At 46.3% G+C, this 19,212-nt stretch overlaps 2 protein-coding genes across 4 annotated transcripts; both read left to right on the plus strand.

Annotated features, from left to right (window-relative positions):
* The first annotated feature begins 1,000 nt into the window (after nt 1-1,000).
* LOC114800364 (protein phosphatase 1 regulatory subunit 12B-like) lies at nt 1,001-6,331 on the plus strand. Of its 2 annotated transcripts, XM_028997620.1 has the most exons (7): nt 1,001-1,163; nt 2,956-2,972; nt 3,083-3,215; nt 3,309-3,413; nt 3,668-3,718; nt 4,129-4,179; nt 5,199-6,331. In XM_028997620.1, exons 1-7 carry the CDS (start codon nt 1,080-1,082, stop codon nt 5,283-5,285), a joined length of 528 nt encoding a protein of 175 aa, XP_028853453.1. In that variant the 5' UTR covers nt 1,001-1,079; the 3' UTR covers nt 5,286-6,331. The 2 variants fall into 2 exon arrangements, with proteins under 2 accessions (XP_028853453.1, XP_028853454.1); XM_028997621.1 differs by lacking the exon at nt 3,668-3,718.
* Nucleotides 6,332-6,544: 213 nt separating this feature from the next.
* Nucleotides 6,545-18,800, plus strand: LOC114800363 (proto-oncogene tyrosine-protein kinase Src-like). 2 transcript variants are annotated; one of them, XM_028997617.1, is made up of 13 exons: nt 6,545-7,097; nt 10,952-11,212; nt 12,565-12,664; nt 13,300-13,317; nt 13,868-13,966; nt 14,059-14,162; nt 14,241-14,390; nt 14,531-14,686; nt 14,866-15,045; nt 15,178-15,254; nt 16,038-16,191; nt 16,400-16,531; nt 16,624-18,800. In XM_028997617.1, exons 2-13 carry the CDS (start codon nt 10,960-10,962, stop codon nt 16,830-16,832), a joined length of 1,632 nt encoding a protein of 543 aa, XP_028853450.1. In that variant the 5' UTR covers nt 6,545-7,097; nt 10,952-10,959; the 3' UTR covers nt 16,833-18,800. The 2 variants fall into 2 exon arrangements, with proteins under 2 accessions (XP_028853450.1, XP_028853452.1); XM_028997619.1 differs by lacking the exon at nt 13,300-13,317.
* Nucleotides 18,801-19,212: the final 412 nt, after the last annotated feature.

The following is a 19,212-nucleotide window of genomic DNA, read 5'->3' on the forward strand; positions in this document are numbered from 1 at the left end:
GCATAAGCATACAGCACACTAATTCAGAATAAAACCTGACCACAAATTAAACTGCACAGACATTCAGCTCATAAAGTGCGTGCAGATGAATGTGCACACTTTCATGAAAGCTAAATGCATTTTCATTTCAGCTTTATTACACTGTCCAGTACGTAATTCTCAAATAAAATTGACTGTTAAAATTGGCTGGTGTATGATTGTGTGACTGTGCAGGAACCCGTCATTTTATTTAGGTAATGAAAGAAGCAGGGTGTTGAATTCTGTGAGATCTGTTCACTGTTGCAGCTACTTGCCATCTCACCACTAGGTGCCAACAAATTCCACACTTTCCCGCACTTTCTGCTGCGTTAATTGTAGGGGGCTGAGATTTCCAGCCCCACTGGTGTTTCTGGAAATGCAGTAATTAAAACGACAAAAGAAATCTATCTATCTAGCTAGCTATGAAAAATGAAGTGAAACACTGCAGCACAGCACACAGTGACACAATGAAATGTGTCCTCTGCTTTTAACTATCACCCTTAGTGAGCAGTGGGCAGCCATGAAATATACTGTTTAGCTTGTAGGCTACTTCAGTAAAAGCTTTTGGCTGACAGTTTTCTAATGAGGTTCAAGGGACTGACGACTTAAAGCAGAAATAATTAGGCATTTATGTGCCTAATGGCTCGAACCACAAGATGGTGCTGCGATCCAAGTCCTCACTGGAGTGATCAAACTTGTCGTCATGCAGCTTTTCATGTCTTTATCTTCATTAAAATTTTCAATGATTAAATTTGATTTGATATAAAAAGTACACTGTGTGCTGGAACCAGAATCAGCATTTACAGCGTCTGGAAGGAAGAGGGGAGAGAGGCTTTATGCAACCACATGTATGCGAGTGGGTGGGAGTGTGTGTGAGGCTGAGAGAGGGTAGGAGGGATTCAGGGTGATATGGGAGCCTCCTCGTCAGAACTTCTTCTACTGCAAACTCCTCCTCCTCCTCCACATTGCCATCATCGTCATCATCATCATCATCATCATCCAGGTCTTCAGCCATGTGACTGTGTATCTGCTCTTACGCACCTTGCTCTCAGCCTGCTGCGATGTCCTCGAGCCAAAGGGAACATCCCCGTCCCCGCAGACCCCCAAGTGAGCCTTCATCCGCCTCCAGCAGCAGGAGCCTCAGGGTAAGCAGAAATCATGTAGTTCAAATACTTTTACCGCACTCGTAATAGACCTCTGCACTTTATAAAGTGAAGAGATTTAACATCATTTCACACCATCCAGACATCATGACTGCACACACAGAAGGGACAATCCCAAAATGGTTCTTTCGTCCATACTCACTTCCATACTTTATGGATGTTCCGTGCTTTTTCATCTGAACTTGATTAAAGAAATCCACGTAACACGTATGTTTTAATTTCCTACCTGTTTTCTTATTTTTAAAAAGTACTCATCTGCACAAATATCGGTCAGTAGCCCTCAATGGTGACTTGTGAACCAGTTAAAGATTCTTACTGTATCTGGAGACTTTTAAAAGAACTTCACGGAAGGCAGCGCTGGCCTTCCTCAGGGTATGTGTGGCATTTAACCATGAGACGCCTTTAAAGGACACTTCTTGGCAACAGTGTGGTAAAGTGTGGTGAAGGTGCGTTGTTTCATGTAGCTTCTTGTTTCATATTCAGATATTCGTATTCCATATTTAAGTGCAATCTCCACAGGGTTGGACAGTAAGGTTGGACTGCTGAGGACCTGAGTAAATCCTTTTGCTATTTTCCGATCGTGCGCGTGTGTCCCCAGTGTTTATTTAAGCTTAAGCGGACGAGCGGGCCGCTGCATGGGAACGCCGCCGCCGTGTTTACAGGGCTCTGTTCCTCTGGTGCGCCACAGGGACACACTCACTGTTTCCACTGGGAAGCCGCACCGGCAACAACGGGAAGACATCGTTACATAAGCATGCGGCCACGGCGAGGAATCTGTCATTTTGATGTTTTATAACAGCGTGCATCTTGCTGCGTGCAGCATGCACGCATCCATGCAGACATTCTTGTGCACTTTTTCACTGTTCCAGCCCAAGACAAGGAGCTATTTGGTGGGACGTGATCTGGGCCCCAGGATGGCCTTATTTGGTCCTAAAAAAGCGTGATTAGAATTTCAACTCCTGACCCCTGCTACGGCCGCGACAACACCGCCACGTCGCTCCTTCAAACTGTGCGCTTTTTAATGCAAAGAGCGATGCTTTTGTGAAATGGCTGACATCACGAGTGAATATCATTAAGATCTTTCGAAGAAGCCTCCAGCCAGACGGCTGCAATGGAGAGGAGTCTAAATTCCACGAGGAGATGCTGTGAAGATTTGCTTTCCGGAAATAAATCGTAATTATTCCACAGTGACCCAGCAGACCCGAGCTGATACTTGCAGCGAAGGGCAGAGCTACGGTTGGTCACCACTCAGGACCTCCGCCATTGGCTGTGTGGAATGAGAACTCTTTTGATTGTCCTGATTCCCGCGGTTCGATATTGGTCCATCTGTGTTGTTTTCGGGGTTTTTTTCCTGATACAGAGCAGAGCGAGCGGCTCACCAGGCTGCAGCCTCTGACATGCAGCCAACTCTTCAAGCCCTTACCTTTTTTGGATGTGTTTTGTCATCTCCAGGACCTCGAATATATGAGAGAGAGAGAGAGAGAGAGAGAGAGACGGGCTGTGAGAGAAAAGAGAAACAAAAGAGGAGAATACAGGAGAGAGCAGAATGAAAATCTGGAGAGAAGGAGAACGCTTTGAGGGTATAAGTGTCTTCAGGCCAGGAAGATGAAAAATTAACATCACAGCAGCCTGTACTCCCATTAGTCACATGTAATATATTCTACATTCTATCACTCTCTTACACTATGACCCTAAGCACCAGCTCCTTATATGAGCTGTGATTGTGGACAGTTATGGTGCCATCAGTGATCAGACGCTTCTGTTCTCATTTCAGCATGAAAGAGCATCACGGTAAGACACAACACGTCAAGTCAGTCGCTTCAAATCCAGGTTCATTTTATCATTTCTCATGAACAGCAATGACCATCTTCATAGCGCAGTTCTTGAATTTCTCTGTAAAGGTTCGACCCTTCCGCATTCGGAGATGGAGCTCCAGACCGGGCATCCGGATGGTGTGGAGCATCCTCCACCAGCAGGGACAACCAGGCAGGAGGGGCCAGCAAGGTAGATGATGACACCAAAGACTACAGAAAGGTAGAGGTGAAAAGCACAAAGTTTGCAGTAGTGTGGCACAACGTGGGCTAAACTTACCTTGGCCTGAACTGTCTGGGTCTCTGGGAGTTACAGATGTATGAACAGGCCCTGCTGACCAACGAGAAGCTCAAGTCCAGGTTAGAGGACAGCAAGAAGGAGCTGTGCAGAATCCAGGCCCAGCTGAACAAAGTCACACAGGTATCTTATTTCTACTTGCACTGGCCAGTGTATTAGAAACACCTACCAGGTAGACCCAATTTGTAGCCCAGAGAAGCCCGCTTTTGGACCAAGAGACCCGCAAACAGTGCCTGGCTACAACTGAGCTCTACACAAAACCAGGGTGGAGCTACAGTTCACGTGTCTCTAACTAACTGGCCTGTTCAAATTCAGCGGCATACATCATAGACTGGTTTTAAGTGAGGAACCGAGGAGTTTCTGGCTCTCTCCTGCAGAAGGACAGCAACATGTCAGAAAAGTCCAGCGTCCTGGAGGCAGAGAAGAAGGTATTTACCTTCTACAAAACACACATGAGCACAATCATTCTGTTTTCCAGCACAGAATTATGATCCTGTGGGGGCAGTGGTGGCCTAGCGGTTAAGGAAGCGGCCCCGTAATCAGAAGGTTGCCGGTTCGAATCCCGATCCGCCAAGGTGCCACTGAGCAAAGCACCGTCCCCACACACTGCTTCCCAGGCGCCTGTCATGGCTGCCCACTGCTCACTCAGGGTTATGGGTTAAATGCAGAGGACAAATTTCACTGTGTGCACCGTGTGCTGTGCTGCTGTGTGTCACTTGTGACAATCACTTCACTTTATTATTATTATGGTTTTTTTTTTTTATCTGCATATGACAAGTGAAATATGCTGTCAGTGCTGTCAATAATAATCCACAGCATCCCCGTCTCATTTCTCAAGGAAAAGCAAAATCTGGAGAAAAAGATATGGGAGATGGAGGATGAACTGAAGGTACGTGGGAAGGGGGATGGACTTCTAGGGGCAGGTCGTTGCTAATGCAGCTCTGAATTCCAACACAATAAATAGTTTGAGGACAACACTGGGAGTCTCTGAGGCACAAAAGCGCTGGTGGCACTGCAGTTTATATTGTCCGGCAGCAAATGCTGCTGTAGATGTCTTCTCCACAGCTGCGGCTCTGCACAGTCCCATTCGGAAAAACCAGAGAAAGGGTTTCACTGTGCGGCAACACAACGCCACAATTGTCCAGATTTCCATTCTAGAGACAGCTGGAAACTTCATAAAAATCCTAATGTGAACAGCAGCCGATGGCAAATGGCCGTAGATGGGGTCTATTAGATATGGTGTGGACCTGTAGAAGGTCCATCATGTAACTGCAGGTTGCCGGGGACCGGGACCAGGTCAGACTCATTTTGTTCTATTGACACTGTTGTAGCCAAGTAAAATATAGCACAGTCAAAATGCAAAGAAAGTATCAACATGAGATTCTGCGTTTGAGTATGTAAAGCCGACCCAAATGCTTGCTTCACACATTCGAAGGCCTCGTCCACGCTGCAAAGCGGCTTTTTTCTGTGAAATCGCTGGCATATCAACCCATCCTCCAACCTGACCTATCACCAAGTCCGACATACAATGGCGGATAGCACGTTTGTGGTTGTGCTGCAGCAGGTACATGAAATCCACTCTACGGTGCAGAGTTCTAATGAAAAGACGAGGCTGGAGAACAATGACGTGTTTAGCTCAGGAGAACTAGACGCCAAACAGGCAGAGCGGGGAGTTACAGCGCCACCTACAGGTGTGGGAGGGTGTTAAAACAGCGCTTGGGTATTTCAAATAACGCATCCTGAACGCAGGATGTTTATACACCGAAAACCTGTATAGAGAAAAGCAATTTTTGTGTGGACGGGGCCTGAAACTGCTAACATTTTGGGGGGGTTTTAAATGTACTTCAACGTGTGTCCCCATTGAGCTTTACTAAGATGGAACGATGTGTGCACCACCTACCCCACCAGGTACGAACAGACCTGAAGAGTGAGAACCAGCGGCTGAAGGATGAGAACGGAGCACTCATTCGAGTGATAAGCAAGCTGTCGAAGTGAGAGGGGAAACATCCGCCCAGTGCGACCACCACCAAACCGAAGGCCATTAAATCCAGCAACAGAGCCACCTGACTGTATTAAGCACCTCTGCACTTCTGCCACAAGGGAGGACACAAATCTAAAGAGTCTCGAGGATACTTTTGCTTTTTAAATGTCCTGTCTGCATGTTTATCACGTTTCTTATAATCAAATATCAGTTTCTGTCCAAAACCTTGTTGTGGACCTTCAGAATAGCTGACGTGCCTTCATACAAGTGAACTGGTCCGGCTCTCTACTGACACCTCCTGTTGGACCACGACTTCTGCTCCTCACCGTAGAGATCTAACCTTGCTTTCTGTCATCAGACCCACTTCCGTTTTTGGTTTTAATCACGTATGACACTGGAAGTCCTTTTGATTCACTGAATGTACAAACACACACATGTTTAACGGCAAATGCCCCAAACCCCAAATGCAAACCCACTCCACGTACTGTATTACACAAAGAGTAATGCACTCAGTTTCATGGTTTTATTTATTGTCCGTGTGTTCTGTATATGATTTACTGTCAATATATTATTTATCTAACACAGGTTATGCAAATTTATAAAATGGCCACTTTGAGGTATACGTTAAGCATTCACATGGTCAGAGGGGAATTGTAGCTCCTAGTTGTGCAGTTGTGTGTTCAATGTGGATATTGAACCCCAGTAACGTTTCAATATGTTTTATAATGGTGTCTTGAATTGTGAAATGTATGTTTCATTTGTAGCAACAGCCATGTTCTGAATAAGTCACACTATGACCTCTGAATGCATCTTTTTAAGCATCTTGGCCCAAATTTGAGACATACCTATGGACTATAGTTGAAGGTGTGCTCCCAATAGAAAGTAGTGGTGCTAGTTTTATAGCAGGACTAGTTTGTAAAAAAAAAAAAAAAAAAAGGGAGACTTTTTAATGTTGCTTAATGCTGTTTCTAGACAAAAGTAAAAGTAAAAAGATTTTAACAAATTGATGTCTTGTTGTGTATGGGGTCTAACATGTTTAGTCACATGCTGTTTGGCTGAAGCCTGCTTGTTTTCATGTGTATTTTTAAATAAAATTTCTGACATTTTCTCAAAGAAATTAATGTGTGGCTAATGTTTTGCTAACGGAACTAAGGTTGGGGGGTGGAGACTACAAATCCCAGCCTCCTTTGCGCAGCGTTCGGGTAGGCGCAAGACATTCAGCCGCCGGGAGCGATGATGGGAAATGTAGTTCTATTCTTCACTTTCTTTGTTAAGCATCCCTATTCGTCGAAACGCCGCGAACACGCAAATTTCGTTCGTTTCTTCTGAAAAAACGCGATCCGACGTTCCTCTCCGCGGCGACACTGTGCGCGATCGTTCTTCCCCGTCGCCCGTGGGTCGGCTGGTCTTCTGGCGACGGTCGGCAGATGGCAGACCCCTTTCGTGGGGACGAGCGGCTCTCCTCCTGCGTACGAGCGCTCCATTCCCGACGCCCCTCACGCAAACGTCGCAGCGCTTCCGCCCGTATGTGCGGGGTCGGTAATGCGGCGCGGAGATTCACGCTCGGCTGTGCGCGTTTTATTCGCCGTGGTCCCGCCCGTGTCTTTATTCCTTCCTTTTGCTTGTTTTTTTTTTTGTTTTTTTTTGGAGATGCCGCGTCGGTGAAGGCGAAGGGACGGACGGTGACGCCGAGTGTTTTTTTTTTTTTTCTCCGCAGCCGATGTGGTCATGACCTCCGTCCGTCGTCCGATTGAAGTCCGGCCTCGTTCATGAAGAGGCGGATTTCTAAACCGCGTCAGGTGAACCTCGGCTCGTTGTCTCGCAAGGTGAGTTCCAGCGGCGCCCGCGGAGCGCCGGCAGCGTCGTTTCGCTGCCGTGCGTGGAGATAAGCGATCGATACGCGGCGGATCTATAGGAGGCCGCGTATGCGACGCGCGACCCCTTTTACGCCGACAATGGGGGGACACGCACGCGTAATGGGGCACCGCTCGGCGTCCCGTTACATAATGCCGTTGCGCGCGCGCGCTACGTGCCGTAAATGTGGCGCGTAAAGCCACGTGCACGGCCACGATAATAACACGGAATAACAGTAACGACGTGTGAGCCGCGGCGGTACGTGTCGCGACGTGCGACGACTCTGCGCGACGCGCACCGGTCCGCTTATTTATGAGGAGGCGATAATGTAATGCCGCGAATAAAAGATGCGGCTGCAGACCTGGAGCTGCTTGCGCCAAGTTCCGTCCACCGTAATTACCGTGTGACGGTGCCGTTAACCCGACGCATGCGTACTGCCGAGCCACAACTCTGCAGCGTGTGTACATATATTTATCCATGTATAGATATCAGAGCTGTGCAGAAGTCTGCAATACAAACCCGTATGTCAGACATCGATGGAATATTGATTTGCCTCAAGCGTTTATTGCAGGATCTCCTGATGTGTGTGGAGAAAGAGGCCGTGATCGGCTATTGTTCCCTGAGCAGCGGCATCTGTAGACTTTGTTCATTGAGAGATGGAGTTCCTGCTGGATTGACAGGGAAGTCCTCAGCTGTCGGCCTCCGTCACCATTTGGCCGTCCGTTGTCCTGCAGACAGGCAGCATGTGTGAGGAGGTCGGACTCCAGCTGCGCTCGGATCAGTTTACACAAAGTCTCTGCACAAGACGGCAACCTTCAGTCAGTCGAGTGGCTTCAGAACAGGTCCCTGTCCGTGCTGCTCCTCTCCAGCTCGCGTGGTTTAAACATTTATAACATCATCAGCCCGTGAGGGTGGTGAGCGGCTCTTTATCCACGCCAGTTCCGTCCAAGTCTTTTGTCTATCATCTATATGAACTAACAGAATCAAGATGAATATCACCGTTCAACATAACTTGTGGGTAAACCGCACCATCAGACAAAAAAAGATCAAGTAACGGAAACTAATTACAAAATACTGTCATTAAGATTTCAGACAGATGCTGGCAGGTTTGAAACAAAAAAACATCTTGAATGTTATGAAATTTTCTGTTTGACAAATAACGTTATTCACGTTACAGACCTGAGCTTCCTTCTTCCCGCCTCCGCCACGTATGAAAGGCACACCTTCCGTTCTGTATTTTATAGTTAGCTCGTTGTCTTGACAAACCTATGCAAAATGCCTCTCTTTATGGGACCTGTCCTGTCTATAGTTATTTTTATCTTTCATATTTCATTTTCATAGTGACCTGCCTTCGGTTTTCTCTTAAGACAGAAGATGTTGAGAGGCTGGTGTTTCTGTTCCTTTTCTGCATAGATGTCTTTTTTTGCACTTTATCATTGTACTCTGCGATTTCTATTTATTTTTTGTTAGCCCTTATTTTCTTATTTATTTGAGGTTTCATTTGGAACTAAAATCCTTGTTCACTTATTGTTTGTTTAAAATAGAAAGTGCAACATAATGTTTCACCAAAAATATCGAATAATCTGTATTAATAATCGTTGATATAAGAAATAATAGTGATTGTAGCATTAATAATCATGATTATTTTTTAGCATTTTGGCCGTAATCGTGCAGCCCTACTGGGAAAAATTCCAGATTTCCAAAATTTGACTATTGTCTAATACTATTGTCCACACTGATATCCATTGCCATTGCATCACCACGGAGGGCTGTGTTGGTGGTTTTTTTTTTTTCATGTGGAATAAACTGCCTTCCTCCAGGCGCTTTGTGCGTTCACCTGCCGCCGCGGCGCCCGTCCCTGGGTGTGAAGGAGATGTCATGGCTTGTTGCGGTGAGCAGCTGTGAATTCCACACCTACCACTGTTTTCACAGTCCGTCAACCACATGCGTCCCTTTAACCCATCGCAGAAACCAGCAAACCTTTACTTGGTTTAACGGGCAGTTTTTTTTTTTTTTACTGACGTCTCAGTAAAACGTCTCGGGGACGTCTCTCTTTTTCCAGGTGACCGTCGGGTTAATTCCAGCCTCCCCATTCTACATATTGGAGGAATGTGGACCTCTGCGTGTTTGAAGGTTGTTCTCTGTGGTTGAGGGTTGTCACGTGACCGCAGATCCGGGTTGTTTGGCACCCCCGTCACCATTTTAGGGATTGGTCGTGGTGCTTGGGTCCTCTCCGTGCTGCTAATCATGCGTATTGATCCGAACTGCAACGATGAAGAGAATGGTCAAAGGGCAGCATTTTAATTAAAGGCTATTGGATTTCCTGTAAAAATTCTTTTTCCACAGCGATTATTAAATCCTCCCTCCTTCCAGATTTTTTTTGGTCAATGAAAGTCAAACGTAAAAATGAGGGATGATCGGCGTTTGGCTGAGTTCTTTTTTTTTCCCTTAGAAGTAATTAGTAGAGTGAGAGAGAAGCCATTTTCAGAATGGGTTTATTGAGGGGGCTGTAGTTGTTCGGTGTTGCTATGGAGATTTCGTCTCCGTTGCTGGAACGTGTGCTGCTCTTACGAAAATCAGTTCGGTGTTTTAAGCTAAGAAGTGTCCTGTTAGAGTTCTATGCGTTCTGTCCCTATATATTACGCTTTACGCCCGAAACACGCCTACGTTGAAGGAACCGACAGCAAACTGCAAAATTCTTTACATATTTGACTGAGGCAGATTCAGCATGATGACAATACTTTCTATAGTAGCCTAGTGTGTAACACACTCGCCTGTGAACCAGAAGAGCAAGATGTCCCAGGTTCACACCCCACTTACAACCATTGTGTCCCTGAGCAGGACACTTAACCCTGAGTGTCTCCAGGGGGGGACTGTCCCTGTAACTACTGTTTCTTTCTCTGGATCAGGGAGTCTGGTGAATGCTGTAAATGTAAATGTTGGTGTTGTAGTTTTATGATATAAAACTACCCTTGATAGTTGATTGAATGTGATTGTCCCAAACAGTGTTGAAAAAAAATCATAAAGATCAGCATTTACATATTTACAGCATTTACCAGACGCCCTTATCCAGAGCGACTTACAATCAGTAGTTACAGGGACAGTCCCCCCCTGGAGACATTCGGGGTTAAGTGTCTTGCTCAGGGACATGATGGTAGTAAGTGGGGTTTGAACCTGGGTCTTCTGGTTCATAGGCGAGTGTGGTACCTACTAGGCTACTACCACCCAACAGCTGAAATAGTGTCGTGAATGTGAGGCTTCAGCAGACCAGTTGCTGTGATCAACTGGTTTCAGACCCACCCAAACACATGGATTATTTTCCCACTTCTTCTGTCTGATATTCCCTAGATCTCTTCTCTCTCTGACACACACACACACACACACACACACATCAGCGTGAGCCTATTAGGATGGCAGAAAGAGGGTGGCTGGACGAGGCCCTGGCAGGAAGTGGATGTTTGAGATGCGTGGGAGGACATCAGATCCTCCGTTCTGCAACAGAGGGGAACAGCTGCGTGTACTTACACTCACATCACATGAAGTGTCTGGAGCCTTCATGCCTGCTGCGCTGTCTTAAGTTTCCTTTTTCTTGTGGGTTTTTGCAGTAGCCAGTGCAAACAGCACTTGTGTGGCGCCGTCTGTGTCAACACGAGGGGTTCATTCTTGTATCATTGTAGATGTTGTGTTACTGAAAGATCTGTGTGTGTGTGTGTGTGTGTAGTTTCAGGAATATCCATGCCACACAGTTATATGGTAGTGCAGGCCATGTTGAGGTGGGAATGTTTGTGGCCCAAGGATATTATAGATGTGACCTCTTCTTCTTCAGGCCTTCTGATGGGGGGAACCAAAAGCAAACCCAAAGACCAGGGCCATCGCTCGCTGAGCCTGGATGGGACCATTGGGATGGGTGCAAGCAGCATGCACCACCACAACCATGGCCGCCAAACCCAGACCCCCAACCGCAGTCCTGCCGTAGGGGCCAGCCGGCGTAACTATGACCACCAGATCAACAAGGCCGAGCTGGCGCTGTTCGGCGGGGTGAATCACATGGACACCCTCATCTCACCCCACAGAGGGTCTTTGGCAGGTCAGGTTTCGTTTTATTTAAAATCCCATAAAATAGGATGACCAGATTCCGGCTTGTGAAAGAGGAGTCACCTTAGCACGAGGGTTGTGGAAGGGAAGTGTTACACTAACATGATTGGAAGTGAGTAGGCGTGTAGGATGGCCATGATGTGACGACAATGTTTAGGCAGCTCAAAAAATCCTGGCTCACAATTTCCCGGGATAAGAATACATCTGGTCATCTTACCTTAAAGCTTAAACTGTTTCTGTGTGTAGCATTGGCCACCTGTCAAATTTTAGCAAAACATATTCATTTCAAACAAAAAAACATGGTCAGGACGAGAATAGTGAACCTGTTCAGAAAAAGTTCAACGATGGAGGCAGCCGTCGTAATAGTGCTGATATTGCAAAATATTGTAGGATAGCTGTCTATGACTCAATCATGTTCTATGTGCTATTGTAACTCACTAGTGCCCCTTCAGGTGCACAGTGATAGTACAACATACGGCCACTGCTAGCTGGTTAGCATGATTAGCAACTCACTAGTGCCTCTTCAGGTGCACAGTGGTAGTACAAGATACGGCCGCTGCTAGCTGGTTAGCATGGTTAGCAACTCACTAGTGCCTCTTCAGGCTTCACAGTGGTAGTACAAGACACGGCCTCTGCTACCTGGTTAGCAACTCACTAGTGCCTCTTCAGGTGCACAGTGGTAGTACAAGACACGGCCACTGCTACCTGGTTAGCAACTCAGTAGGGCCTCTTCAGGTGCACAGTGGTAGTACAAGATACGGTCTCTGTTACCTGGTTAGCATGGTTAGAAACTCACTAGTGCTTCTTCAGGTGGTCAGTGGTTGTACAAGACACGGCCGCTGTTACCTGGTTAGCATGTTTAGCAACTCACTAGTGCTTCTTCAGGTGGTCAGTGGTTGTACAAGACACGGCCGCTGCTACCTGGTTAGCATGGTTAGCAACTCACTAGTGCCTCTTCAGGTGCACAGTGGTAGTACAAGACAAGGTCCCTGCTAACTGATTAGCAACTCACTAGTGCCTCATCAGGTGCACAGTGGTAGTACAAGATACATTTTTTTTTACATTTACAAGATACGGCCGCTGTTACCTGGTTAGCATGGTTAGCAACTCACAAGTGCCTCATCAGGTGCACAGTGGTAGTACAAGAAAGTACAAAACCGCTACTAGCTGGTTTAGCTGATTTCGCGAAATATTTTAACAAAAGGATAAGTATAATTGGTTGAGAAGCATTAGCCTGAATTCAGTAACGTGTGTCTAATAAAAGGATCAGTGCCGGGTCACAGCTGCATGTCTCATGTCCTGCGTCTGCTGTGTCCTCAAGCCTCTTTGACACTTGCCTCCTAGGTGGCGTCACGACGTTCGTGGCACTTTATGACTACGAATCGCGCACAGCCTCGGACCTCACATTCAAGAAAGGCGACCGGCTGCAGATCCTCAACAACACGTAAGGAGAGACAAGCTGACTCTTTATACAAAGGAAAATTGCCTGAAACCGACAGGGCTGGAAATGATTTCTGTCTGAAAATGGTCCCATGTGATGAAACTCTGTATTTTCGTTTTGTTGGATTTTTTTTTTTAAGTGGTGAATTCTGCAACAAATACAAAAATTTTTAACGTTTGCAAGAATTGTTTTCTGGATTTAGAGAAATATGTCACTCTCACAGATGACTGCGTTTCTATTCTGCAATTTTCCCTCGTGTTTCGAACGTCATACAACTTGTATGTGTCAGTGGACATTGTGAAAAAAAGAACTCGTAAATGAGTTATATTTTCATATAATGTAGAGGTTAACACTGCTAACAAGCATGTTCTGTTGCATGTAGACTCCTTTTACCAAGCATAGAAACTTGAAACTACAATGGCGGCCGTCTTGTAGAATGCCCGTTAGCTTGTTAGCATTGTTAGCTGTAAGAATCTGGATGTTCTGAATCTGTCCCTCCTGACTTCTCCCCACTTTTCCCTGCCGATAAGTTGCTGAAAAGTGCATTCTTGCCTGATTTATTTCTCACCCCATCTGTTTTCTCTATCTCTCTGTGAAAATTGTTCTTCTTCTTTTTCACGCTTCATGCTTTAAATTAGGAGAAAGTACAACTTCAGGTCAGTAAAAGACAGAGGCGAAAGTCGCCCCTCCTCACACTTTCACTCCGCCACCGCCGCCGCCGTCTTCCAGATGGCCATCCTCAGGGAAGGTTAATAATAACGGCGCCGGTGCTACTTTCCCCCGCAGGCGGCGTCTGTCCAGGCTCCACTCGAGCGGCCACTATTTTAGAAACGTGGAAACGGAAGGAAATAAATGATGCAACACGATACTAGAAATTTTACTAGAACGTTTGGAACGAGTACGGTGCAGAACTCCTAGGCACTAACACAAACTTTTGCTTGATGACCCCCAGTTCTTGTACCATGTCTCAATGAAATTATTGCCTCTTTTAATAATTGTTTGTTTTTCTGCTTTTAAATAGTCCACTTCAGTTAAAGTCCTAAAAATGTATTTAATTTTATCTCATTTTAATTAGTTTCACTACTGCACTGTACCGTATTTAGTCCAATATCATTAAGACGGGAACATCATTGCTGACAATGGCCTCTGTAGATAACAAGAACATGAAGATTTGTCATCCATATTGATTCTGAGTGTGTGTTGCAGGGAAGGAGACTGGTGGTTGGCTCACTCTCTGACGACGGGACAGACTGGCTACATCCCCAGTAATTACGTCGCCCCTTCTGACTCGATCCAGGCAGAAGAGTAAATATCTTCCATTTTGTCCTTCCCGTCCTGCTGCGTGACCCATCACACTCCCGTGTTCCCATCGCCGTCCTCTCTGTTCCGCACCACAGGTGGTTCTTTGGTAAGATCACGCGGCGGGATTCCGAGCGACTCCTGCTGAACCTGCAGAACCGCCAGGGAACGTTCCTGGTACGAGAGAGTGAAACCAGCAAGGGTACGTTTTACCTGATGAGGAGAGACACTATAGGTTTCTATCAGTGGATTAAGGCCTTTTTTTTTGCCCTCTCTGAAGGTGCGTACTGCCTCTCTGTACTGGACTACGACAACACCAAAGGCCTGAACGTCAAACACTACAAGATCCGGAAACTGGACAGCGGCGGCTTCTACATCACGTCGCGCACGCAGTTCACCAGCCTGCAGCAGCTGGTCATGCACTACCGCAGTGAGTTCACACCCTCGGAGCAAGGCACCGAGGGTGGACACATTTCACTGTGTGCACCGTGTGCTGTGCTGCTGTGTATCACAATGACAATCACTTCACTTTCATAATATGTGGGTTTTTTTTTTTCCTTCATGACGCAGAGCACGCGGATGGCCTGTGCCACGTCCTGACCGACATCTGTCCCACGCTGAAGCCCCAGACCCAGGGCCTGGCCAAGGACGCCTGGGAGATCCCGCGTGAATCCCTGCGGCTGGACGTGAAGCTGGGGCAGGGCTGCTTCGGCGAAGTCTGGATGGGTACGACCAGCATGCCTGGGGTGTCTGCGGTGTTAATTAAAATCAATCTCCCAGACAGTTTGTTTTTATTGAACTGAAGAACATTAAATGTGCTCTGTCCTGCTGAACAGCTCACTCGTTACGCTTGATTAAAATCAGATCGGTATTAGCCCGTTTACCATTGTGTCTACCCTAAACAGGGACGTGGAACGGCACCACACGGGTGGCCATCAAAACGCTGAAAACGGGCACCATGTCGCCCGAGGCATTCCTGGAAGAAGCTCAGGTCATGAAGAAGCTTCGGCACGAGAAGCTGGTGATGCTGTATGCCGTCGTGTCTGAGGAGCCCATCTACATAGTCACAGAGTACATGAGCCAAGGTCAGGCGGCGGCACCCGCACACCATCTCGAATGGTTACCATAGTAACCGTGTGGCTGTGACACCTTGACCCTTGCTTATAATTTTATTCTGCGTGTGTATCCATCCCTCCTCCATGCTACACCCACCTCAGGAAGTCTCCTGGATTTTCTGAAAGGAGACTCGGGGAAGCTGCTGCGCTTGCCTCAGTTGGTGGACATGGCCTCTCAGGTACATCCCCTCAGGTCCCATCAGCTGAGTGGTCCGACCAGTGTATCCAGCAGTAAAGAATGCAGTAGACGAGAGAGCGAGAGAGAAATAGGTGCTTTCCGAGTTATGGGAACTAGCCACCTGAGGGGAACTCATTTTCCCCTTGGGTCTTTTTCTCGTTGCGCTTGCACCCCCATCAGGAACTCTGAAGTGTCGTGCGGAGGACATGTGACTTGTTTTCTGAGCAAGATTTTAAGTAGAAAAGGTTTTCCAGAAAAAAAATGTAAATGAACCCAGAACCCAGTGTTCTTCAGAGTCTCGCTTGATGGAACTAAAAAATGCATTTGTACATCCAATCACCGAGCAACTGCGAGGCTTCGCGCGGTTGGAAGCCATGACGGTTGGTGGAGATCATGTTTTAAGGGAGGCATGGGAAATTAAGCATGAGAAAGGGGAGGTAACCTTTCCCCTTATGAGCCATTTTTGCCAAGTCAACATATGCTTCCTTCACTGGTTGTTCACAGCATAGCAGTTTACACTGAGATGAGAGCTACATTAGTCCCCACAAATCAAGCGCACTTAGTGAAATAGGTCCTAATAACAACAGGTCAAGTAATAATAGTGCACAGATATACTGGAAAGACTGGTAACTAATTACTACTGGGCAGTTACAGTCCAGATCAATAAATAGTCTTGGAAATTGGAGATTTTATTGGTTTATTTTATGCAGTAATCTTTGAAATTGAATGGAACCTGGTTCATACTCTTCACTGTGTGTCACTGTGTGTCTTGTCCTTCGTTCAGATTGCTGCTGGGATGGCCTTTGTGGAGAGGATGAATTACGTCCACAGAGACCTCCGGGCTGCAAACATCCTGGTCGGGGACAATCTTGTGTGTAAGGTGGCCGACTTCGGCCTGGCGAGGCTCATCGAGGACAACGAGTACACTGCTCGACAGGGTGAGGATGCGCTGAATGTGCCAGGCAAACAGAAGCGAAAGCACGACCTATTTAAACCAGTCAGAAATACTGTTTTCCCTGTAATAAGTGCTTCTCCATCTTTTCTGGTAGTCCTGCCAATTGATTTTGATGGCTTCTCACCTCACTGACCCCTCCGTCTGATTGACGAGACTAATTTCTTTCAAATATCAACATCATTTTTCGTTAGGTGCCAAGTTCCCCATCAAGTGGACGGCGCCTGAAGCTGCTCTGTACGGCCGCTTCACCATCAAGTCTGACGTGTGGTCATTCGGGGTCCTGCTGACAGAGCTGGCCACCAAAGGCAGGGTCCCTTATCCAGGTAAAGTCATCTGCTGGCTTGTAGCACGTGGAAGGGTGTACTTGGCTGAAGGACGTAGTCATTTCTACAGGCCGTTCTTCTGTCTGATTCAGGCATGGTTAACCGGGAGGTCCTGGACCAGGTGGAGCGTGGGTACCGGATGCCGTGCCCACCTGAGTGTCCGAGCTCCATGCACGATCTGATGCTGCAGTGCTGGCGCCGGGAGCCGGAGGAGAGGCCCACCTTCGAGTATCTACAGGGCTTCCTGGAGGACTACTTCACGTCTACTGAGCCGCAGTACCAGCCAGGAGAGAACCTGTAGGAACGCGAATCTGCTGCTGCTGCACCTCCATCAAGGCCAGGGGGCGCTCCACCCCTATAGAGGGAGCTTGGGATTAAGTCAGACGAGGTGAAGATTGTGGGAATGTTCTGTGCTGAGTGTTCATTTGTGTCCAGCGGCAGAATCTGCTGAGGTCAATCTTTTTAAATCGTGGAGTGGGAGGGGCTTAGACATGCAGTGGGTGGGGTCGAACACTGGTCTCCTCCTTCCCGCTGTTCTCAGCTGCCAGGTTTCAGATGTGCCACAAATGCTGGGCTTCTTCTTTCTTCTCCTGCTCTGAGACGCCGCTGTCCAACTTCTCATTGTCCACAGCGCTGCGCCACGTCGAGATTCAGAACATTTCATCCCTCCTTGTGCCATGCTCCAATGTTGCACTTACCCAGAACTCCCTCTGAAGTCACAGTTGCTGATGCAGAGCAATCGGGCTTTCGTTATTTTTTTGTGAAAAAATGAAAGGACGGCGGGTATTGTTGAAAATGAAAATCAGTGGTCCATACCGCCTCTGTAGCTGCAGATACTACCTAGAATCAAGGCTGGTGGACGGATCAGATACTGTTGTACAGTACACGTAGAACAGACCTCAATTCTCTGCTGCGACACACTGTTCCACTGCTGATGTTCTCGCTGCGACACTCCCATTACTTGGTTCCATTAATAGCTGTGGGCTCCTGAGAACCATCATCTTCTCAGCGTAATTGTTGAAGCGAGGGCAGGTTGAAGACGATGCTGCAGAGCAGGTGCTGGGGTTCTCTTAGTTTGAGGAGCTGGTTCCTTTCTGCCACAGCGGCCCATCCTTTCTTATCATTGCTAATAAATAAAACTACTGATGAAAGCATTATGACGCTCTGGCTTTTTGAAATGCAGAACTTCAGGTCAAGTCACATGTTCCCTTCAGAGCAGTCAAGACTGCAGTTAAGATTTTTTTTATGTGTTACTATTGTTAGTATTAATATATATATACAACTTGTTTGGCTTTTCCAGGCATATGTTGGGTCTTTCTATGTTTACTATTTTTCCAGAATGAATGTTGATTATTTATGGACTTTTTTTTTTTTACGTCCTTATATAATCCAGCTGCAGACGCGGGGGCAAAATAAGAATTCGAGAGAATTTCTGGTGAATTCTCATCAGCTGGTGCTTATGACGACTGCTTTCTTTACAAAAGGTGCAACGTGATTTAAAAACATCAGTCATGACCACATCCCATTGTGCCAATCATGAAGACCCATTCTTTAAAGGAGACCCGTTTAAAACATGGTTATTGGTACTGGAATGCCATGCTGGATTTAATATGATTTATTTTGTGGTTATTGAACCAGTGTGAGAAATACAGTTATCTTTCAGTTATCAATCATAACTGATGTCTACCCGCCAAGTCACAATCTCCTCACAAAAATATTTGATTGTTTCGATGGTTACTATAGCAATAAAGGGAAAATTATTCTTCCACGTTTGTTCTTCAAATCTTGCAACAGTTTATGTTTTTACCCGCAACATTTTTTTTTTCCACTGTAAATATATAGGGAGCCTGCAGGTGTTGTAAATACCCACACCTGCATTTGAGGACAAACATTACATAGCCGTCCCTGGAGCCACCGGGTGACGGTTGGTCCTGGTACTAGACTTGGATTCATGGTCGGTACCAGCCTTGAACTTTCTACAGTTCTGCTTCCTCACAAGTGGAAGAATTTGCCTATGAATCGCCGAAAACCTCCATGATTTTTATAGCTCTATTGTACAGTGGCTGGGTGTTTTTTTTAAGCCTATGCAGTTTTGGACCTGCTACTCCTGAAATGGTTTTTCAGAAGCGTCTCCAAAATGGAGTGTAGACAGATTTAATCTAGATTTAACCTTTTCTAATGAGCCAGTGTCCTTTTGTGCAGCCAAATCACTCTGAAATATTGTGCTATGTCATCTGTATAAGTGCAATAAATTCTATTACAATTTCAATTGTTGTTCTTTATGCCATGTGTGTGAAATTAAATGACATATTTGGTTTGAAACGTTGATGTGGTGACATTAAAATCCTCCGTGGCTACAGGGGCAGGTTTTCATGGATGACCTCTGTTCATAAAAGATAGGATCTTGTTGCTAAAACTCTAGCGATGCGGGCTGGAAACGGAGGTTTCTTCATGCCTGCTTATTCCAGATATTTCGTAAAATGTATTTATTACTGTTACAGAACATAAAATGCATGTTTGACCATCGGTTATTGATTTATTGGCCTTGAAGTGGTACCTTATGGTGCTATGCAGTCTTACATTGACATTCCAATAAAAATGAATAAATACAATTCAGATGATTTTTCAATAAATAAGAAATGCATTATCAAGATTCATTGTACAACACCGTACCCAGGCTG

The sequence above is a fragment of the Denticeps clupeoides genome, chromosome 12 (assembly GCF_900700375.1).
Source record: "Denticeps clupeoides chromosome 12, fDenClu1.1, whole genome shotgun sequence".
NCBI lineage: Eukaryota > Metazoa > Chordata > Actinopteri > Clupeiformes > Denticipitidae > Denticeps > Denticeps clupeoides.

Coding starts and splice junctions, on each gene's coding strand:
- LOC114800363 (XM_028997617.1), top strand. CDS start 10,960: ATGGGGGGAACCAAAAGCAAACCCAAAGACCAGGGCCATCGCTCGCTG. Junction 11,213..12,564: donor CCACAGAGGGTCTTTGGCAG/GTCAGGTTTCGT, acceptor CTTGCCTCCTAG/GTGGCGTCACGACGTTCGTG. Junction 14,163..14,240: donor AGAGAGTGAAACCAGCAAGG/GTACGTTTTACC, acceptor CCCTCTCTGAAG/GTGCGTACTGCCTCTCTGTA.
- LOC114800364 (XM_028997620.1), top strand. CDS start 1,080: ATGTCCTCGAGCCAAAGGGAACATCCCCGTCCCCGCAGACCCCCAAGT. Junction 3,719..4,128: donor TCCTGGAGGCAGAGAAGAAG/GTATTTACCTTC, acceptor TCATTTCTCAAG/GAAAAGCAAAATCTGGAGAA. Junction 4,180..5,198: donor AGATGGAGGATGAACTGAAG/GTACGTGGGAAG, acceptor CTACCCCACCAG/GTACGAACAGACCTGAAGAG.